At 38.7% G+C, this 24,223-nt stretch overlaps 1 protein-coding gene and 1 long non-coding RNA gene across 6 annotated transcripts in view; one reads left to right on the plus strand and one right to left on the minus strand.

Annotated features, from left to right (window-relative positions):
• Positions 1-11,674, minus strand: part of LOC120525322 — a 130,228-nt gene extending 118,554 nt beyond the window's left edge. For 2 of the 4 annotated variants that reach the window (XR_005632934.1, XR_005632935.1), the window contains exon 1: positions 11,597-11,669. This is a non-coding gene — a long non-coding RNA (uncharacterized LOC120525322). Of the gene's footprint in view, positions 1-11,596 lie in introns of all 4 variants that reach the window. The other 2 variants (XR_005632933.1, XR_005632932.1) reach the window with 2 other exon arrangements.
• A 29-nt stretch (positions 11,675-11,703) lies between these two features.
• lats1 (large tumor suppressor kinase 1) overlaps positions 11,704-24,223 on the plus strand; it is a 64,169-nt gene continuing 51,649 nt past the window's right edge. For both annotated transcript variants that reach the window (XM_039747508.1, XM_039747509.1), the window contains exons 1-2: positions 11,704-11,848; positions 16,798-17,290. In XM_039747508.1, the coding sequence (XP_039603442.1) occupies positions 16,934-17,290 (357 nt within the window). In that variant the 5' untranslated portion in view covers positions 11,704-11,848; positions 16,798-16,933. The remainder of the gene's footprint in view (positions 11,849-16,797; positions 17,291-24,223) is intronic.

The raw sequence follows: 24,223 nt of genomic DNA on the forward strand, positions 1-24,223 counted from the left end.
TAAAAAAAGAATAAGTAACCATAGACTAACTAAAAACGTGGACAAACCTTAAATATGGCTCTGCTAAATATTAGAACATTAACTAGGAAGGCCTTTTAAATTAATGATCTTATAAGTGATAGGAAAATAGACTCTCTCTCACAAATGAAACATGACTCGGCTCAGATTGCGCTGCAGTTTTAACTGAAGGAGCACCTCCGAATTACAGGTTTGCTCATTTGGTTCACTAGCAGAAGAAAGGAGGCAGTTTAGCGAATATTTACTCGTGCCAATTAAATGGCAAAAGTACTTGATTTGGTAATTCCATCTCTTTTAAGTACAGTATATAGCCATTGTTATTCAAGGAGTCTCCCAGTCTGTCATACTAACCATTTATAGGTCTTCAAAATATAATGCAGCATTTATTGGGGATTTCTCAGATTTAGTATCTATAAGAACAACAAACTATGACAGGTTCCTAATTGTAGGTGACTTTAATTTTCATGTGGAAAACCAAAAGCAAGAGGATTCCTGAACATATTGCAGTCTTTTGATCTCAGTCAGCATGTCAGCCATCCCACATGTAACAGAGGACACACATTGGATTTAATAATTTCACAAGGTTTAAAAGTCGACATGAAGCAGGGTGTGCATGTTCGTATTTCCACCATTTTTGCTTATTATTCTATGTAGAATTACTGATAACTACAACTAATAAACGGCGTATTTTTAAAAACATTATTTTGATACATCTGCATTTCAGTGTTTGTTAATATTCTAAACAATCAGTCGGGTTTTAGTGCTAACATCAATTGTGCAAATAGTGTTAATAGTAAGGTGGAAAATTTTACAGTAATGCTAAAGGAAGAGCTGCAGTAGATATAGTGGCCCCAGAAAAAACAGTTAAGAAATTCTCCAGCACTATCATACCACAGAAGACTTAAAGAGTGTCTGATTTAAAGATAACATCTAGTACAGCATAGCATAAATGGAGGAAAAACTAAACTGATAGTCCTCTATGAAATATCGAAGGCAAAATTAATGAATATAATAAAGGAGTCCACCTTGAGAGGCAAGCCCATTTGTCTAAAATTATAAATTATAATGCTAGTAATACAAGAGTTTTATTTTCAATTATTGATCATGTTTTGAACCCAGCTCACTGAGTGAAACACCTCCATAAAACTGCTAGTAAAACTTGTGAAACTTTTGCCATATTTTTTAAACACAAAATAAATGATATTAGAATAACATAGTACAACCCCTCAAAGTTAATCAATTTAATTCCCAGCCTGCTCTTTTAATAGAATAGATCAACCAGAACTACACACAACCCTCCACCTGCATCCTTGACCCAGTACCAACAAGCTCTGATGTCCTTATTGATAATGAACTTGACATACTGAACTCATTATTAGACAGGGGGTCTTCCCTGAATGTCTAAAGACTGCAGTTGTTAAACCCCTGCTCAAGAAAGACAAATTTAGACCAATTTCTAACCTGCCTTTCTTAAGTAAAATTCTAGAAAAGATAGTTATTAAGAAACTTAGCACTGAATGGTGAACAGTTCCGAATTCATCCAAGGGATGCAGGAAAAGAATAGTATGGGCATCGGTGTCAATAATGTGCTCTAGCAAGTCAGGAGTTTTGTGGAACTGTAATACACTGTATCGTCAAACATTTTAGGAGGAACACCTCTACTTCAAACAACAGAGGCATCTTGAAATAACTTTGATATTTAATACAGGTAATATCTAAAGTGACTTTTATTTGCAAAGTGGTGATCAAAATAACATTAATTAACTCTTGCTCTCAAAATACCTGAAACTTTGTGTGTCAGTATCTTTTTCTGTCTTTATTAAGGATATATTTTAAAAGCAAGGATTGGATGAAATAAAAGTGATATTGCGCTTGATTAAATACTTTTGACAGGTAATATAAATACACTTTCATCCAAGTTCACATGCAATGAAATACTTAAAAGAAAATTATTTTTACAGTGTCTTCTGTCAAATCTCAGGTATAGGTTCTATGGAGGGCAGGTTTATTACAACTCAATTAGAACCTGAAAACAAAAACTACAATAACGTTCTTTGCAGCATATTTCACAGCAAACACTGAATCTGCAATAAATATTTCTTCATAAATACACGTACACAATTCAGAATCTCAATATATTGCTATTTATTCCTTTTCTATTTAGTCTGACGAGTCACGCATGGGCATCTGAGTACCATCAGAGTCTGGTAATGCGTACAGTACCACTCTAACTACGTCATCACTTTTTTTCTCTTTACAGTACCAAGAAAACAGCCATTGAGGGCAATTGAGCCCTGCTGACAATGCTCCAGGAACCTCTATTTCCTGGCATACTCTTTGAAAACTGACAACCCCTGGAGGAGCAGCTTCAGTTGAGAAGCAGACCTCCATTATGATGGATGTACCTCATAGTGATCAGCTCAACAGAGCATTGAAAAAAGAGTAGCCAAGAAGGCTACCGAAAACTGTGTGTCAGTTCTCTGTAATTGTACTAGCACATGCCTGTTTTAGTTCTATTTCTTGGATTCTTGTATTAAATGGGGTGGCCCAGTTGGTCCCCCAACATTTCCTACAGACTCATCTGCCCATTTGCCCCTTCACACCGACAGTACATTTGGAAATAAATTATGGAATACTGGAAGTAGAAACTACAAACTAATCTGAGGACAAATAAAGGCATTCCTGCCTGACTGCTGCACCTCCACCAGTTCCCATAGGTCAGCTGCAGGGTCATAATCTGATAGCCTTTGTTCACTCATATACCCCCCTTGCCCAGTACATCTCCCAGTATCAGTGGCTCAATCTTCCCACCATTCCATGCAGCTACTTTAATGGTGTGTTTACTCCGAAACTCTGTCCTTCCTCCCAACCACAACTAGTACATTCATTTCTCTGCCTTCGGTGCTAGCTCTCTTGCAGTCTTTCATAATTCTGACCCACTCATGCCAGCACCACATAGAAGTTCAATGGTTGCTGTGCTCACAAAACCCCTGCATAGAATTTTCACCTGGAAACTGCTTAAATTCCAACCACCTTCTTGGCATTCTGCTACCAGATCTGAGTACTTTGATCTTTTACACTCATACACCACTGGCATTTCCTACACCCAGACTATGGCTAGGTCAGTAACAAGGACATATTTTGCAGCTGTCGACCATATCGCAATTTCTGGCCCGTGGGTAGTTTTGTGATCTCAGTTGAAAAAAACAGTTACCTCCCAAGGTCTGAGCAAATTTCTCCTGCTTTGCTAGGGGTAAGAAGGGATGTTGGTTTTCTTGCTGCAATCTCCCCTACATCCCCCCACTGGCTTAACAAATGGCTTGTACTTGTGCTTTATGGCATCTAAAGTGGCAGTTGTCTTCACTTCCAAGCCACTGGCAGAGGTTCCAGTAGCAATGTAAGGTATCATATCTTATGAGGAAGCTGACCCTTGCTTGCAAGGTTTTCCAGATGTCTGCCCAGCTAACTCATCTGCTTATGATGGTTTTCCACCTCCTCAGGGTTCCCTGGCAGCTCTGCAACTCGGTTTTGACAATGTAGAACTCTTGTTCCACTCTCATGATCTCCTCCGTAACTATGTTCTTACTTTGCTTACTTTGTGGCTTTAAAATAACTCTGCACAGGCTGTCCCAATACCAATTTGATTTCCTAAGCTCTAGCATGGGGCAGGCATTTTCTTGCTTGTATTTGATGCTGATGAATTTTACCAGAAGCTGCAGCTCATTCTTCCCATAGAGCCCCAATCCAATGCTGTCCATTCTGCTGACTGCTGATATGGGGATTTCACATCCCTTCAGTGGCCACATCACTTTTTGGTATGTTGTGAACTGGTACCACCACACTTTATACTTCCCAGGAAGGTGGCTCTGATAGATGCTTGCCAAGCAGCCTGAGAGCATTTTCTGTGCCAATCTCCTCAAGGGTTTGTCAGGGAAGCCTGTTGAGTACTGTTTCCCAAGGTGTTGGATGGGCTATTTTGCAAACAGTTTTTGCACTTCCTACAAAACACATAGTTTTTTTGGACTCTTTTCTAAAAGAAAGCTTTTGCGATTTGAATGGCTTGATCTTCATTCAATCATTCATTCATGCTTGTGACATAATCCACATCACTTCTGACAGAAGGGGGCTTCTCTCCTGATGGTAAATTAGGGCCTGTCTGGCTCCAATGAGGACTACTCTAAAGGCAGCCACAAAGAGACTTGATGAGATTGGACATCCCATGGTGATGTCCACTTCCTGTTGTTGCCATTCTGTTGGGAATCCTTCTAGTGCAAAGCACATATGGAGGTTGTTGAATTATTTGGCTATGATCTTGCTAAAACTCAAAGTTGATCAACTTTTGCAGTACTGAGCCATATGCAAGGGATGGCTGGAATCAATGATTATTGTACATAGAGGAAAACAACAAAAAATGTTGGCTTTAAATTGCCTTCTACTTTGTTACCATATTTTGGATTAAAAACAACCACAGATTTCCTGATGAATTAACAATTAGTAACAACAGGTGCACAAAGTAAAGCCTGTATAGAAGAGACAGGTTCATAATATTCTGCTTCCTTCCATACTGTATCTGCTAAATATGAGTATTTATGACCTAGTAATAAAATTAGCCATATTGTGCAATGCACTCCTTGTTCTCTATCTTTCCTACACTAATGCACACTTTTTTTAATGCTATTTTTGTATCAAAAATAAATAAAGTAACAATAATATCTATTTTTTATATAAAGGTTTGTTTATTAATATATATGTATGGGGATATCCTTAAAAAGCTATAGGAACATTGGAAGAATATTTATTTTTACAACTTAAATTGTCACAGCTAACAACAAATGAATAAATAACCATCTATTGCAGTTTTTCTCCATTGCTTAGACACATTCTTTGAAAATAAGCTCAATTTCCCAAAACTCTAAACACAATTTCATAACTGTACTCCCCCCAACTTCTGATTTCCTGTTTAAAACCAAACCTTCTTCCAAAACCATGTAATCTTATATCAGAACCAAACTTTGTCTTCAGACCAAAGTTATTATAGTTTTGCCTTTTAATATTAGTTTTTATTTCTATACTTTTTTCTGAACTTACTTGGAAATTCAGTTTAGTTGTAGTTTTCCTTCATTGTGTATTTTTAGTTTTATGTAAAACATAATTCTTCTACTGGATTATTTGCACAATATCAGGTATTTTGAGCTGTGAATATAAACTAAAACAAAGATAAATTAATAAATACAGAATAAATACAAAAACACATTTGCACGTTTGGTTTTTCACCAGTTGGCAGACTCTCTTCCCCTACCTACCTGTAGTTCACTAGAGACATTGCCAACTCAGGAATTTTACAAGGTTTGTATCGCTTTGTTGTTAAACAACTTTTTTTAAAGCTAAAGTGATTGATCAGTAACAATATGCTGATCTTGTATGATGACCTAGTCAGCGTCTCGATCAATGTTGTTTTATTTTCAGAAAGAATTTCTCCTGTGTGAAGTGGCAGGTGAACTATTGTCAGCAAATCGCAGACACCTGAGAAATAAACTGAAACGTTACTCACTCGTGATTTTTCTGTCCATACGCTAAAGGTTTTGTTGACCAGCTCATTCCGATTTTAGGCGTTTTAATTACATCTTGATATACAACAAGCGCAAAGAAAGGCGGCACAGTAAATTGATTTCTATTTCACATGCTTTATTTGCCTTTATTCAGTTTGCTTTGTCACCACAAATGCTGTGTGAACACCCACCCTCTGTCACCAGCAGCCATTGACTGGATGAATATATGCGGATGGCTTGTGGTGGATTACTGTCTGTTTTAGAGATAAAAGATACAAGTGTTAAAAACTAATGGCAAGAATATTCATTCAAAAATGAAAACTAAAACTATTTTTCAAAAATATTTTGAGCACATATATCTTTGTGCATAGTGTGCATGACAGCATGCATAGTTGCTGGTATATACATTAAAACCTTGAAGTCATAGTGTCTGCTTGGAAAAGAACATTGATTCATGCCGGTGTTCAAGTACTCCTCGTTGCAACTCTCGGAATCTTACCATCAGAAGGCATATACTGCAGATTTTATTGGAACTGAGAGCACATACCAAAATCTTACCACTTTCCAATAACTTATTCTGTGGATTTAATTAAACCTAATTGACTGTCAGCCACAGATCTCCTGTTAGTTGTCTGTGAGTGATAGTTTTTTCAAACTTAAAGTAAAAGTAAAAATGTGCCCTGCTTCCTTTGAAGGTGCAGTTAGGCAGTTTGCAGATTTGTCAAGCTCAAGTAGACACCACAGCTTCAAATTCATTCAGTGATTAGAATGAAAAAAAACAAAAACACAGCCAAAGGAGGTAGGAATTTCAGCAACCAGCATGTATGGCCTGAACTACCAATTTATGAAAACACATGGCTGTATTTGCTCATTAGCTTTGTTATTTGCAAAAAAACTGCAACGCCTTCAATTTAGATTTTGATGTCCTAAATTCAATCTTCTTCTTCTTTTCATTATCATTTTTATTATACTAAACAGTAATATCCATCCATCCATTGTTCAACCTGCTATATCCTAACTACAGGGTTGCAGGGGTCTGCTGGAGCCAATCCCAGCCAACAAAGGGCGCAAGGCAGGAAACAAACCACGGGCAGGGCGCCAGCAAACCTCAGGGCGTGTACACACACACACACACACACCAAGTACACACTAGGGACAATTTAGTATCACAAATGCACCTAACCTGCATGTCTTTGGACTGTGGGAGGAAACCGGAGTACCCGGAGGAACACACAGACACCGCTAGAACATGGGTGTTAACTTGCATTTGTCCAATTTATGCTCACAGGGGGCTACCAAGATGGATCTAACATCAGGTATTTGCAAGGCTCAATCACACACACACATAACAATTTTTTTTTTACTTTGGGTAATATTTTGAAGCAGGATGATCTAATGGTGCAGTGCCTAGCATTTTTACCTAAGAGTTGCAGAGGCTCCAGGTTAATGTTAGATGTTCGAGGAAGTGTATTAGTGTAGGATGATTGTTCTGCATGAACATGTTAAGCAGCTAAAGGCAAAGGTACTGTCACGCACATGCAAGTAGGAAAACGTTGTATGGACCAAGCAAAGGTAATTCCATGCCAGGCCAGGGGGTGGTGGGGTACATTAAACCTCATCTGAAGACGGTCACTTCTGGTTCCCCTACGTCACTTCCAGTCTGACTACTTAAAACCGCCATCTTTACAAACCCTCATCAGTTCATGTCTGGACTCCAACAGAGATACTTCTGTTTAAATCCAAACCCACTGCAGCCAGGAATAATATATGGGTGGCTGCCCCAAACCTTTTTAAGTGTGTCGAGTCTGATCATTTTACAGTACGTATCAAATTTTTTGCCTCCGCTAGAGATATAAAGGACCAAACTTAATCTATATTTCCTGAATGAAAAAATGCAATTCTGGTAATATAATTAATACAGTGGTACCTCGGTATATGTCCTTAATCTGTTCCAGATCCTTTGACTTATACCAAACAGGACATACATCAAACAAATTTTTTCCATAAGAAATAAAGGGAAAATGATGAATCCGTTCCCATGAAAAAAAATCCTATTGTTATTGGCATATTATACATTGATGGGGGTGTATAAAATAATTTAAATACTGCTTAATACTAAAATACATAAATACAAAAGCAATTAGATGAAATAAATGAAAATTTAACCTCAATTTACTTCTTAATAACGTCTTTGTTTTTCACAATCGTAGATACTGTCATTCTCGGCATATGGTATACAGCAGCCATGTCCCGGATACACATGCCACCTTCATACTTTTCAACAATCTATTCAAATTTACGCGAAAAAACACAAACTCCCGTGAAAATTCACAGAGAGTTATAGCGCGAGTTGTTCACTGAATGCTAGCAACTGACGTACTGACGCTCGTGGGCAGTCGTGGCTTTGTCTCGAGAGAGAGGTAAACAAGGGTAGTGTAGTGTTCTGTAGATTGAAGCAGCGACACACTCAGAATCACGTTTCGAATGCTGTTTATTTTTAACCATGTTTAACCAACTCTCCATACAGCGTGCCTTCTAAACCACACCTCTCCCTTCGGCAGTCATACGTCTCAAAAGACGTAGACCATAGCAATCAACACCCGAACATAAAGCAATGGACAAAAGCATCATTGAACAATCATATACAACAGGTAGCACGTGGGTTGTTTACTGAATGCTAGCAACTGCCATACTGACGCCCATGGGCAGTCGTGGCTTTGTCTCAAGAGAGGTAAACAAGGGTAGCACACGAGTCGTATTCCAAACAAAGGTCGTATACCAAGCCAAATTTTTCATGTCCAAACAGGAAGTATACCAAGTTGGACTTATTCCAAAGTGGACGTATACTGAGGTACCACTGTATGAGATTTCAAATTAAGTTCTAAATCTAATATCATCCCAAGGTTTATTACCTCAGATTATTTACTTATTTCTGTTTTTTGTAGTTTTTTAAAAATGTCCACACTTTTTTTGTTGTGACCTCTGATGCCCCATGCGATAAACACAAAACCTGGCTGGGGTATATAGTAGTTCCCAATATTGCTAGATTAACTTATGCACCAATTATAAACAAATGTTTTGAGCCTATGAGCTCCTAAGAAACTGATGTCAAAAGGTCCACTCCTTTTTTTATGTCCCAATACCAGACACTAGGTCCCTGCTCTCTGTGTCAGCACAGCATACGTTCAATTCTTCTCTTTGCAGCAGACTGAGGGTGGACTACAACAAGGGTGAGGGTGACTCTCTACTCAAGGTGCCACTACCCCAAATGGATATTCTACACCACATTAATGTAAGACAACTCTTAATTGACTGGTGTGTGGGTGCACTCTGAGTTCAAACTTGCTAAAGGACAGTGAGGTACACAAGCAGGAGAGACTGTACATAAATCAGGGTGTTAGTCTTGCTTAACTGGTCATTAACGCTCAGCAAACCTACTTTATACATGTGAAACCTTAAACCCTCTAAATGTAGTAAAGGTGCAACCAAACCAAGAGAGACACATGTACAAAGAATCACAATGAGCAATCTTCCTCCATTTGTGCCCATCACAATCTCTCTGAGGACACTCCATCCATTGATACAACAGGAAATGATAAAAAAAAAATACATCAACTTATTACCTTGAAGTTTGAGTAAAGAAAGCAAATGAACTAGAACACATATTGTGAAAATAATAATTGGTGAGTTGGATGAATGTTCAGTTTTTATAAGTTTCTCTTTCCATATGTAATATAAAGTTAAACTTGCGAGAACCCTTCCTTTAAGGTTTCAGTTGTTACAGCCCTGCTATGGGGCTGCTTTAGACCAGTGTTTATCAATCTTTATTTCCATCGGAACCAGTCCCTGGTTCCATCTTGGTAAAGCAAGCACAATTAGAAAAGTGGTTGGTGGGAATGATTTGCCTTAAAGAAAATTGTGCAGTCAGAAATGAAGAAGTGGTTACATTTCACACAGTGCTGTCAATCACTATGACGAATCAGGATCTTGAAATATTTAGAGATATCTTGAAATATTTAAAGATATCTTTAAATGTTTTCAAGATATCTATAAAAATTTTAAAGACACCTCTAAATGATAATTTGGCTTGCCAAAGTGTGTGTGTGTGTCTGTTTGTATCAAACACGCAGTTTAAAGTAGTGTATTTCAACCACTGGGTCATGAATGGTTGTCCTTGGCTCGCAAACACACCCTAAAAAACAAAAGTTGCTTTAGCTACTGGGTCACTGTGGCAAGCACAATTATCACTTAGAGTTATCTTTAAAACATTTAATGATATCTTGCATACACAGGTTCTCAGAAGTGAGCTGTGGGACAACAAACACCATATGCATCGAAGTGCGCAGGCACAGAGAAACCTGTAAATCAGACATACCCTTTTAACAGTCTAGTAGAGAAGATATCTTCCAAAATCTTTTAAAAGCTAGCCCCAAAAGCATAACATTTCTTTGGGAATTTCTTTAGAAGAAATATAATTCTTAAGTATATGCCTCTTTATAACAGAAAGACAGAACAAAACTAAGTAAACTTCGATTTATCATGTGTGTTTTACACATAGCTAATTTATAGTTAGGAACTTAACAGTGCACATCTCGGGGAATAAAACCGGAAATCATATAAGAAAAACAGAGGAAAAGTGTGAATATTTGATAAGGATAACAATCCTCTATTTCTTTTAGTTAACTTTTACATGTAATTTTATGTGTTTTATAGAAAATCCTATATGGGCATATGAGTCTAAAACCTAAAGTTTTGAATCTCTTCTGTGTAAGACTGGAAAAATAAAATGAGAAATATGGCAAGCCAAATTAATATTTAGGGATATCTCAAAATGCTTTTTAAGGTATCTTAAAATGCATTTTAAGATATCTCAAATAGATTTCAAGATATTTTGAAATAATACACTGTACATTTTGAGATACTGTATCTAAAATGCATTACCAGATATCCTAAAATAGGCTTCTGCATATTTCAAGATACCTCAAATACCTTTCAATATACTGTATTTCAAATCACTTCCTGTAAAATGTCTCATTTTCTCAGTGACATCCTGTAAAGGAAATTATTTTAAGATATATCAAAATAAGCTTCAGATATCTTAAAAAGTAAATTACACTTTAAGATATCTGAAATTCATTTTGAGATATCTCTAAATATTAATTTGGCTTGCCAGGAAGAAAAGCAGCAATAAAATGAATTAAATGCAAAGCATATTGCTATTAGCGACATAATCCACTAGATGGCAAATTTGTGCCATTTGTGCCTTGCAAACATAAACTCGGTTATTCCCATCCGTTATATGAGTACTTAAGGAGCATAGTTGCACATGTAAAGGCACGTATCATGCTTTGTAAACCTAATTTTAGAAAACAAGTAGATGTGTAAATGTGATCCCAAGTGTAAGGGAAATTAGTTTTCATTACTATTTTCTGCTACATAAATATGTCAGTTTCAGCCAGACGTAAGTAACACTTTATCCATTTCTTTTTAATAATACTGTATTGGCTAGTGATCTTAGGGGTTTTTACATTTTGTATAATAATGCAATGCGTGCCACTTCCCCGTTATTAGTATAATCGATTTACGATTCTGTAAATCTTTGTATCATGCAGCGAGGTCCCACGACAATGGCACTATGGTGCGATTTCAAATTACATATATTTTGCAATAGCCACTTCTCATACAAAACATTGCAACTCAATTTATAACTGGGAATGCCAATGGTGAATTATCCTCTGTCACCGGAATTTTCTCACACCCTAAATACTAATCTTAAAAGTTTAAAAAACTCGCGGCATACAGTCGTTGCATAAATCACAATGAGTGCAATACCGGACCAAACGCTACGTTTATTTATTCACGCTACTCTGGTCTTAAAACATACGGTGACCATTCCATTACAACGGCTCGTTTGGCACATCACTATTTTCGATAACTTTTTTAACCATTGCATTGATTACTGATATTTGCTCCGTGTATGTAATAAAAACATAACAGTCCGAAGTTCGCTCCGTACCACAAGCACGCACCTATTTTTCCACACCTCACGCTGCCATTCTGCCAACTATGTTGAAGCAAGGATTGATGGGTAATGGGAAAAACCTCATCCGGGCTACCAAGGTGACGGACTAGAGCAAGATCCGGGAGAAAGGGGAATTCGGGTGGCATTCTTAAACGGGGTCTTAATTCTAACTATAAAAAAACACCTCGACCACCAAGATTAGAATTTAACTGTGTGCACTTCTGCGTTTCTTCCATCTGGGGCACAACAGACCTTGTAGGTAAGATCTAATGCTATATGTCCGATCTTTTTCTTTCAACTCTGTCTCCTTTCCTCTTTAATCCTTCGCCCACTGGCAAGAAGAAACATTGTGATTCTAACACTCATACTGGTGGTAATACTGCAGTGGTGTATTGGGACACAATATGACGAGGGTCACCTTTCAGAAAGTTTACTTGTCATGTTTAGTGTATATACATAGTCGGTCTCAAATCCCAGACACGCCTTCGTTGGGCCCATGAGGCCTGAGTAAACACTGGAGCCTGGGAAAAGCGTAAGGGAACTGCCGGAGAGGGAAGTGGGTTAGTGAGTTTGCATATAATGTCCCTTTTTGTTTTTGCAGCTTTACAATTTAACGAAATGTTAGGAATGGTGATGGTTTCAGGGTGAATCATATAAAGTCAGCTGATTTTATTGCTTTGGCACAATGGTATAGCCTCAAAACTAAGGAGGACTATCTCTAGTGCAACATACACTAGCACTACCCGTTTTGACGTAACAGGTTGGATTGATCATTGGTGGTTCATTCATGTCAGCCTTAGTGGTGAGCGAAAACCGGAATTTAAAAGTTTTCACATTTTCATGTGCTCCTCCGTCATTTTTATGCAGGTTATTTTTAGCAGTCTAGTAGGAAATTCACGTGTTTAAAGCGTCGGTATAAAGAGAAGCGACAATTTGATAGTAGTGTTTTGAGTATGGGTTGAGCTTGGAATTGGGTAACATGATTGTCTGTCGGCACGGCAACCAGGATAGACCAGGGGTCACGTCACAGATGCTTTCTTCGTGCTTATGTTTTCTCTTAGGACCTGTTTGACATCTGAAAGAGTGTGCAACTGTATATAGCGATGTTCAGAGGATCACATTGCTGACTGCAGAATTAAATATAATGCACATACAAGACTGGAATATGAACATTAAAGCGACAGTCGCATTTCCAAGTGAATAGGCAACCGCCAGCTTTCAGCTGGGAGAGTTCCGTGTAGGATTTATTCGCAATCGGGAATTTGCATATTCATTACATGGGTTTCTTTCCACAGTCCAAAGACATATAGTATGGGTAGACTGGTATTACTAAATTGGCTTAAGTGTGTGCTTGTATTTAAGTGTATTCACCCAGCAGTGGTTGTCCAGGTGGCGTTCTTGCCTTGCGCCTGATGTTTGATCCAGATTCTTAGCGACCCTGCTCAGGATAAGCCGGTTTTAAAAAGGGATGGATAGCTAAAAAGAAAGAACAAGTTGGTTTCTCCGTGATTAATTGCGCGATCTTACAATATTTATATCCACAACAAATAGACTGACTGTAGTAGAGCTGAAAGATGTCGCCATCCTCCAAGCGTTTCGATCTGTGACAGATTTTTTGCTGCTGTTGTTGCTTTTAAATCTGTGGCCTCTTTGTGTTTTAGTTAAATCAGGTCACAGTGGCATACAGTTTTGAAAGTACACGTTTTGTATTTTTCAAGTCGAAGTTGTCATTTAACAGTAATGCACCTGCCTGATTTTGTTTGAACAATTATTGCACACTTTCTGTAAATCCAATAAATTCATTTCACTTCTCAAATATCACTGTGTGTGTCTCCTATATGATATATTTAACTGACATTTTTTATCGTAACAACCAACGATTTATACAGGAAAATAATGACTATTAACAAGGTTGCCCAAACTTTTGCATCCCACTGTATAAAACTAAAGTAATTGTTGTTAAATTGAAAGCTAAAAACAGGCTAAAGTATATTTTCATATGGCTCTAATACAGAATTTCAGAAAACTGATTGGATTGTTTAGTGAAGTTGTGTTCAGGTTTGTTCTTTTTTATTTGAGAAAAACAAAAGGCTGCCAGTTCATGGCTATGTTGAGGAATTTGAAGAAACACACAATCATCAGTTCTTTAAAATGTTTATAGTGGGCTGAATGCTTTTAAACGTGAATCTGAGAAGTAAAAAATCTGTGACACACACACAAATTATAAACAATACTCAAGGGTAACTTGAGCATTATGAAAATCATCTATAGAAGGCCACCATCTATATAACTCTGAAAAGAAGGATATTTCAGCAGAAAAATTAGGACATTCCATACACTGTTAAAAATAAAGGTGCCAGAGCGGTTTTTCAGTGAGATGCTATAGGGGATCCATTTTTGGTTCCCAGAAAACACATCATTATGAATGTTATAGCAAGAACCTTTATTTAGATCAATAACAGCTTCCACAAATAACCATGAGTAGATGATAATAGATTTATAAAATACCTGAGGGTTCCTGGTTTTTAAAGGGCAATAACACAAACTAATTGCAGATCTGTTAGTATTTTGTCCACATATTGGGAACCTTTTCAAAGCCAAAATAATCAATTCCAATATATAGGACCTTTCCCAAAATGAAATGGTTCTTTGAAAAGCATTGGGTCTACGAGAAAAAAATCCTGATCCTGTAAAGTGCATAGAAACCATTTTTTTTGAAGTGTACTATCCCATACTTCACTTTTACTGTCTCTTATGGGCTTTTTGAAATTTACATTTAGAAAAGCAGACATGTTCACTGGGAAGCTAATAATAGTCATAGTTATTCTTGCACTCACTCCAATTCAGAGGAGCAGAGAGCAAGAGCCTTTCCTGGTAGTCCTGGTCACATTGCATAAAAAGAGCCTGGTTTAGGGTATCAGACCATCACAGGTTTCACTCACACCCCCTCACATATTCACATTGGTTTTTGACCTTACTAAGGACAATTTCATACCTCCTCCCCTTCCCTCCCAATTTCAGAAATGAATTTTGAACCCTGATATGTGATGAGGATATGACCTGTTGGTGTAATCTTCATTAAAAAATTCCATAATATTGTTAAAAATGAATTTGAGTGGACTTTGAGTAATTTTTATAAATATGTTATGTAAATATGTGAACTGCTGTGACAAATACTGTATTAAGAGCTGTGTTAGACTGTGCTGTCAGAGTAGCTGTTCTGGTTTCAGGGCTTAGAGTTAATGAACTACAAACATGGCTGACAACCAACTACATCCATACGCACCTATTTTTAAATAAAAGTACATTTTTTCAGTAATGAAAACAGTTTGTGATACTTTAACTTAACTTTTTGCAGCATTTTTTAAGCATAATGAGGACATGAAATCTTTTAAAGAAAAATGTTATCTTTACATTTTTCCTCTGATTAAATCAAGGTGCATATTTTTAACAATTAAAGTTTATCAATTAATAAAAGAGTGTCAAATATGTATCTGTCTATTTTTGACACCCACTTACCTAGAGCCTCTCCCAGCAAGCATTGTGTGCAAGGCTGGAACAGTTTCTGGACAGGGCAGCAGTCCATTACAGGGTGAACCCACTCATACACAAATACACACACACACAGTAGGGCCAGTTTAGCATTGACAGTCCACCTAAATTGCATGTGTTTGGACTGTAAAAGGAAACTGGAGCACATGGAGTAAACCCAGTGGACATTGGGAGAACATGCTAACTTCATGTATGAAGCACCTGGGATGTGAACCCCAGTTTTCTTGTTGCCAGACAGCATAATCAACTATTGATAATAAAATATGATCAAAGATTTCCATACTAAGTCTTTCGGATTACACTGTAATATATTTTTATTTTCTCGTTGCGTTGGGGGGATGGGGAGGAGGGAACCTGATATTGAAGGCTGAGTTGTATTATAGGCTGCAGGTTTTCATCTCTGGCTGTAATAAATATGGATACATTTAATTAGAGATTTTCAGTAAAAATCTGCCTGATCGCCATCTGAGTTTGCAGCTTTTCCACTTTGGGGTGAGTTTCTAGTATCTAAGCTTTTGGAGATTGTTAAAGGTTTGTCTAGCTCATTTATAAATAATACCTGGGGTTGTGATGTGTTAATTTTATTATTTTTTTAATTGGAGCATAATTTGTATTATATTATAAAGAGTAGTGTATTTAAGAATACTTAAAATATGATACCTATCTTTATCCATCTTTTAACAATTTTGAATCTGGCTGCTTTGTGGATTCCTGCAATGCATGGTATTCCAAAATAGTTTTTGTGTATTTGATAGGGTAGCATCTTTTTAGCATTTTGTGTATGCTTATAATAAGTACTGTGTGATTTAAGTTAACAGTTTCCCCATTGGTGTTGCAGCTACTAAACTGAAAATTCTTTTTAAAGCTTTATTTTTTTCTTGATAGAAATCTTCAATATAAGAATATTTAATATTCTTGTTGAATATAGAGATATGATTAGTTTATTCTGTTCTTGTTTTTGTGCTTATGTTTGTGTGAAACAAAGGATATTTTTTGCCACCCTTAGTTATGCTTTAGGTGTTCCTCAGTGAGGTCTGGAGGTTTGGTTGTGCAGACATGATTTTAATAAAATATTAAAATGCCAAAAAAACAGTTAGCTGGTCATCTTTTGGCTTGCATCTCTTTATTGTTTGGCTCTCAGTTATGGAAAAAAACAATTAGGAGGACAGTTATAATTAAGGCAGAAGAAGGTTGTTAAATAGCAGTAACTGGTTACTAATTAAGGAAGTGGCTAGACTCCACTTGGTTTAAACAAGCTAAAACTATCAATTAAGGTTTTGCAGAGTTTTGCCAATGAACGTTGGCACCTGGAACCTGCTACTTGAAATGCATCCCACAACTTGTTATAACTAAATGGTATTCTTATGCACTGTATATCAAGTGACATCGCGTCTGAAGTACTGATTTTTTTACTAAGAAAAGAGGAGGTAAGCAAAATGGTGCAGTGCCAATTGAATTCGAACTTGTATGAATAGTGGGTTTTTATCTATTTCTGTTTATTTACTTTTTTGATTGAACCTTCAGAATATTACTAGGTGTATATTGATCTTTTGTAAATGTTTGGCAATATCTAAGTTTATATCATGTTTTTTTTTACTTTGCTGGTTATTAATGTCATGCCTTGTGTTGCATTTTTCCCTCCTTCTCTCTCACCAGATGCATCAGTTTAACAGCACATAGAATAGGAAGAGGAGCACTGTTTGTCTGTTCCCTCCTAGTCTGTCTACACCAGCTGGTCTGTAACTGTTTAAAAGCACCTTTTGTTGAAGTGGTCAATTTACATGCTTCTTTAATGAAGAGAGGAGAGAAACCCGATGGATTTAGACAGATGAGGCCCAAAACCTTCCCAGCAAGTAACTACACTGGCAATAGCCAGCAGATGTTGCAAGAGATTCGGGAAGGTCTACGTAATCTGTCTCGAATCTCTGATGTGGCAAAGATGGACCAGGGCTCTGCGAAATATGTGATAGATGACCAAAGACAGCAGGGCAGGGGCAGCAACCACAAGTTTGGCACCTATCAGAAAGCGTTACAGGAGATACGTGACTCACTGCTCCCATTTGCAAATGAGCAGAGCTCTTCAGCCCGGGGTTGCTCAGAAGTCAATCGGCAGATGATGCATGATTTACAAGCTGCAGGATTTGAAGAGGTGAGCTCCTCTATTACTAACTTTCTTTATCAGAGCGTTCTTGCATGTTCCCAATATATGTTTCCCTTTATAACCATTAAACCCATGAATTTTTTGCTGGCTGTGCCGTCTGAAGTTGTCACTTTTTCAGGTTTATGTGCATTTTTGTATACAATGAAACACTGTATAAATTCAGACAAAAAGGTTCTTGGGAATTTGATTATAACACTAACATATTAGAAGACTGACTTATTCTGTTGTATGGGTTAGGTCACCAAAAAAATGTTGGAGAGGTGGATTGGCAGAGAGTTTTATAGTCCCTTGCAAACTAATTCAGATCATTGCTGTGATCACCTGTTTCATGAAATTATAAAATACTTTATTATTTAATTGAACTTGAAGATTTGTGATGTGAGATCTTGAAATTGTTACTATTATCTTATAAGTACTAGGCCTTTGCCCCCTGCTCGCTTTGCTTGCCAACTCCCCGGCCTGCGCTACGCACCAGCCACTTCGTGTCTATGCCGCTCGTGTTGTGAAAAGGGTGGCTGAATAAGCCCCAAGGATACGCAGTCCTCCAAAACCCCCCTTTTAAATGTGATGCAATGTGAAACAAATAGGTTTTTTTTTACACCTCCTATTTGCTCGATCAGCTGCTGTGCCACATAATCTTCATCTCACGCGGCACTTTGAACATTTAAAAGACTGTACAGCAGCTGTCCTTTCGTCTCACTGCCTTGTCTTTCTTCTCCCCCAGACATCATCTGCTCCTGTTGGGGGTCCTGCTCCCAAGGTGCTCCCCTATGAAAAGGAAGATTTTTTTTCTTTTAATTGAGAGACGTAAATGTCCCCTCCGACTACACACGGAGCTCGATTCACTCCTGAAAGAGATTTGTTTATTTGAAGTGTTTGAATAACATTTCTGTCTCTAAAATCCTCCTGTGTATCTGCAACTCTGTTACTCAAGCGTGACACTGTATGTAGATTTCACTTTCACCAAACAAATCTTTTAATTCTTGCGGATATACCCCTTCATTGGGAAGAAACTCTACTTTTTCCTGATGGCAACACAAATTAGACAATCTACAAGTCTCTGACTGAAAGTTTAAATCTGAACATTATATTCAATCTCTTTTTGCTGTTCCGTTATTTCACCGAGTAATAATTTCCAATTCTTTGCACTAGTGCGATCTTTACTATCATTTTTTTGAGACTTTCAAATTTTCCATTATCTTTAACCTGCTCTGTATGTGTATCACGCCAACGTTTTTGAATTCTTTACGACGTTCTACTTTGTCATCTACTCTTTGTCTTTTATTTCCGGCCCCAGGCCTAGTTAAATCTCTTGGCACAAAGTCTTGTCTTGCCGGATGTGAAAGTGTCTCTCTGAGAAAGTCACGTCTCGTCTCTCTGCGACTGAGAAAGTCACGTCTGGTCTCTCTGAGAAAGTCACGTCTCATTCCAAGATTTTTTATATAATAGAGAGATTATTTTTATTTTCTTATAAGTGTTATTATTCTTGTATTATTATTTTAAGTGAAAATTCAAAATTACTGGTAAAACTTGAAAGGCCAGCATGGTAATGAAAGGGCTGAAGCTGCAGTTTGCCTGAGCTAGGATGAGTGTGATTTCTCTGTTGCATAGTAGTAATAGTAGTCCGCTTAAAGCACTGAGAAGAAATGCTTATGCCGGTGTGGTTCCTTATTTACCTGACGAGGTAAGAAGACGATATCGGGGCAGCCGGTGCAAAGATAAAAGATAAGATTAAATCGAGACAACTTGAGAGAAAATGGCGTTATAAACCGTCGGTGCCTTCTGTGATCCTGGGAAATGTAAACTCACTACCAAATAAGATCAACGAACTGGCTGTGCTGGTGAAAAATGTCAGAACCTACAGAGAATGCAGCTTGCTGTGTTTTAGTGAAACGTGGCTAACGTCTACCATCCCAGATGCTAACGTGGAGCTACCCGGGTTTAGCACAGTTAGAGCGGACAGCGACGCAAGTACCTGCGGAAAGAAGAAAGGAGGAGGACTCGCTCTCTATGTCAATACAAAGTGGTGCAACTCAGGACATGTAAACGTTAAAATCTCCACTTGCTGCAGGGACATCGAACTGTTGGCCGTAAGTCTGCGCCCCTATTACTTGCCCAGAGAGTTTGGACACGTGCTTGCTGTTATTGTTTACATCCCCCCTCAAGCGAACGCGGAGATGGCGAGTGACATCATCCATTCCGCAGTTGCTAAGTTACAAACGCAGCACCCTGAGGCACTTGTGCTAATCGCTGGAGACTTTAACCATGTAACGCTGGACAAAACATTACCTGCCTTCTCCCAGTATGTGGATTGTAACACTCGGGGAAACAGGACTATTGACCTACTGTATGCAAACGTTAAAGGCGCATACAGCGCCACCCGCTGCCTGCGCTTGGGAAAGCAGATCATAACCTGGTTCTGCTTCAGCCTCAATACAAACCAAGAGTGAGGGCACTACCTACAACTACATGCTCATTCAGGAAGTGGTCCCCTGAGGCAGAGCAGGCTCTGAGAGACTGCTTTGGAACTACAGACTGGGATATATTGCTTGGGTCACATAGTGAGAACATTGAAGAGGCTGTTGAATGCACAACTGATTACATCAACTTCTGTATGGACATTGTAGTTCCAGTAAGAACAGTATGCTGCTATGCTAACAACAAGCCATGGGTTACAAGTGACATCAAGGGCCTTTTGAACCAGAAGAAAAGGGCTTTTAAAGGTGGTGATCAGCATGAGCTCAAGTGCGTGCAGAAGGAACTCGAGTCCAGCTCAGGGCGAAAGAGCAGTACAGGAGAAAGCTGGAGCAGAAGTTGCAGAACAACAGCATGAAGGAAGTGTGGGATGGGATGAAGATTATCACTGGCTGCAGCTCGAAGCGGGTGCCGCCGAGACAGACATGGAGAGTGCAAACCAAATGAACAACTTCTTTAATAGGTTTGATCACAGTAACCCACTCTCACCTCGAGTACTGCATCCTCCAACCATCCTTCTGCTGATACCAGCATAGGTGAGACATCCCCACCCACAATTACAGCAGCTGAAAATGACTTTGTGCCAGCAAAGCAGCGGGTCCAGATGGTGTATCGCCACGACTGCTGAAGGCATGTGCGTTGGAACTGGGGAGTCCTCTACAGCGCATCTTCAACCTGAGCCTGGAACAGGGAGAGTCCCAAGGCTTTGGAAAACATCTTGTATCACCCCTGTCCCAAAGGTATCACGTCCTAGTGAGCTGAATGACTTCCGCCTGTTGCTCTGACGTCACATCTGATGAAGACCATGGAGCGGCTGCTGCTTCACCACCTGAGGCCACAGGTCCGTCACGCCCTCGACCCTCTGCAGTTCGCATACCAGGAGAAGGTGGGAGCGGAGGATGCCATCATCTATATGCTACACGATCCCTCTCCCACCTGGACAGAGGCAGTGGTGCTGTAAGAATTATGTTTTGGACTTCTCTAGCGCCTTCAACACCATCCAACCTCTGCTCCTTAGAGACAAGCTGACTGAGATGGGAGTAGACTCACACCTGGTGGCATGGATTGTGGACTATCTTACAGACAGACCTCAATATGTGCGTCTTGGGAACTGCAGGTCTGACATTGTGTTCAGCAATACAGGGGCGCCGCAGGGGACTGTACTTTCTCCGGTCCTGTTCAATCTATATACATCAGACTTCCAATATGACTCAGAGTCCTGCCACGTGCAAAAGTTCGCTGATGACACTGCTATTGTGGGCTGCATCAGGTGTGGGCAGGAGGAGGAGTACAGAAAGTTAATCAAAGACTTTGTTAAATGGTGCGACTCAAACCACTTACACCTTAACACCAGCAAGACCAAGGAGCTGGTGGTGGATTTTAGGAGGCCCAGGCCCCTCATGGACCCTGTGATCATCAGAGGTGACTGTGTGCAGAGGGTGCAGACCTTTAAATATCTGGGAGTGCAGCTGGATGACAAATTGGACTGGACTGCCAATACTGATGCTCTATGTAAGAAAGGTCAGAGCAGACTATACTTTCTGAGAAGGTTGGCATCCTTCAACATCTGCAGTAAGATGCTGCAGATGTTCTACCAGACGGTTGTGGCGAGTGCCCTCTTCTACGTGGTGGTGTGCTGGGGTGGCAGCATAAAGATGAAAGATGCCTCACGCCTGGACAAACTTGTTAAGAAGGCAGGCTCTATTGTAGGATTAAAGTTGGACAGTTTAACATCTCTGGCAGAGCGACGGACACTAAGCAAACTCCTGTCAATCATGAATAATCCACTGCATCCACTTAACAGTGTCATCTCCAGACAGAGAAACAAATAGGCAGAGGGTGTTTCTCCAGCTCATCATCATTATGTTCTGCTCCAATATTCTATTTTAAAGGAACAGTGCATATAACTATGTAAACATACATGTGTTAAAACAATGTAAATGTAATACACACAAAACTAATTTGAATATTATTGTTTACTAATTATAACACAAAAGATGACCAAATGTATTACAAAAAAGTATATTTAATAAACACCAACAAATAAAATTAAAAGAAAACTTTTACTTGAGCCAGGAGCAGAACCCATGGCAAACCGTAACACATGTTTACTGATCTCCCTGAACATGAAAAATGTTTGTATGTTGTGCGATGTACTGGAGTCTTGTGGAGCAGGTGAAGGAGTTAAAGTCCATTATTTGGGTTTGTTCATTTTGTATAGTGTTGTTTATGAATTTAGGGCTAAATTGAATTTGAAATGTATAAATGTTTGAAATTGAATCAATGAAATGTATAAATGTGTGATATCAAACAGCGTATTTAATGGCAACAAGTTATTCTTGATCAGTTGTACTCTTATAGTCAATATAATATCAACTTTATTCTATTAGCAGATTTAACCTTCCTTTACAAAAGAAAAAATAGCTGGTACAGAGAAGTGTGTCAAATAGATCTTCCTGAGAATCCAGGAAAGAAAGAGACTGGAAACACTTTTATTAATCACTTTTTAAGTGTGTTAAATATAATGAATGCCTTATTTATATCAAAACTGAAACCTGAAAATCTTAAATTTATCTAATCAGCATTGTCTTTCTTACCTGTTCAATATTGTAATTTTTTTTTAAATTGCCTTCTTGCATTCACACATTAGTTTTAGGAACAGATTATTTGTATTTTTTTTTGTATAGTAGCATTTATCATCTGTGCAAACATGTAAAAAGGGTATTCCTTTTCAAATGCCAGCTGCTTTGTGGATGTAAGACTTGTACTATCCCAGTACAACACCAGAAGCTTTCAACATAATGCAGCTACCAGTACTGCATGGGACACCAGAACACACTCGCTCACTCACTCAGTTGCAGCCATTTTGGAATCATTAGTTAAGCTAGCACACATTTTTGGGAGAACGGTTTCAGTAGAAAACCAAAGTACCTGGAATTTAGTCTAAACTTACACAGGGAAAAAATGCACACTCCACATACAGTGGTGTGAAAAACTATTTGCCCCCTTCCTGATTTCTTATTCTTTTGCATGTTTGTCACACAAAATGTTTCTGATCATCAAACACATTTAACCATTAGTCAAATATAACACAAGTAAACACAAAATGCAGTTTTTAAATGATGGTTTTTATTTTTTAGGGAGAAAAAAAATCCAAACCTACACGGCCCTGTGTGAAAAAGTAATTGCCCCCTTGTTAAAAAATAACCTAACTGTGGTGTATCACACCTGAGTTCAATTTCTGTAGCCACCCCCAGGCCTGATTACTGCCACACCTGTTTCAATAAAGAAATCACTTAAATAGGAGCTGCCTGACACTGAGAAGTAGACCAAAAGCACCTCAAAAGCTAGACATCATGCCAAGATCCAAAGAAATTCAGGAACAAATGAGAACAGAAGTAATTGAGATCTATCAGTCTGGTAAAGGTTATAAAGCTATTTCTAAAGCTTTGGGACTCCAGCGAACCACAGTGAGAGCCATTATCCACAAATGGCAAAAACATGGAACAGTGGTGAACCTTCCCAGGAGTGGCGGCCGACCAAAATTACCCCAAGAGCGCAGAGACGACTCATCCGAGAGGTCACAAAGACCCCAGGACAGCGTCTAAAGAACTGCAGGCCTCACTTGCCTCAATTAAGGTCAGTGTTCACGACTCCACCGTAAGAAAGAGACTGGGCAAAACGGCCTGCACGGTAGATTTCAAGGCGCAAACCACTGTTAACCAAAAGAACATTAGGGCTCGTCTCAATTTTGCTAAGAAACATCTCAATGATTGCCAAGACTTTTGGGAAAATACCTTGTGGACTGATGAGACAAAAGTTGAACTTTTTGGAAGGCAAATGTCCCATTACATCTGGCGTAAAAGGAACACAGCATTTCAGAAAAAGAACATCATACCAACAGTAAAATATGGTGGTGGTAGTGTGATGGTCTGGGGTTGTTTTGCTGCTTCAGGACCTGGAAGGCTTGCTGTGATAGATGGAACCATGAATTCTACTGTCTACCAAAAAATCCTGAAGGAGAATGTCCGCCATCTGTTCGTCAACTCAAGCTGAAGCGATCTTGGGTGCTGCAACAGGACAATGACCCAAAACACACCAGCAAATCCACCTCTGAATGGCTGAAGAAAAACAAAATGAAGACTTTGGAGTGGCCTAGTCAAAGTCCTGACCTGAATCCAATTGAGATGCTATGGCATGACCTTAAAAAGGCGGTTCATGCTAGAAAACCCTCAAATAAAGCTGAATTACAACAATTCTGCAAAGATGAGTGGGCCAAAATTCCTCCAGAGCGCTGTAAAAGACTCATTGCAAGTTATCGCAAATGCTTGATTGCAGTTATTGCTGCTAAAGGTGCCCCAACCAGTTATTAGGTTCAGGGGGCAATTACTTTTTCACACAGGGCCATGTAGGTTTGGATTTTTTTTTTTCCCTAAATAATAAAAA

The sequence above is a fragment of the Polypterus senegalus genome, chromosome 3 (genome assembly GCF_016835505.1).
Source record: "Polypterus senegalus isolate Bchr_013 chromosome 3, ASM1683550v1, whole genome shotgun sequence".
In the NCBI taxonomy this organism is placed as follows: Eukaryota; Metazoa; Chordata; class Cladistia; order Polypteriformes; family Polypteridae; genus Polypterus; species Polypterus senegalus.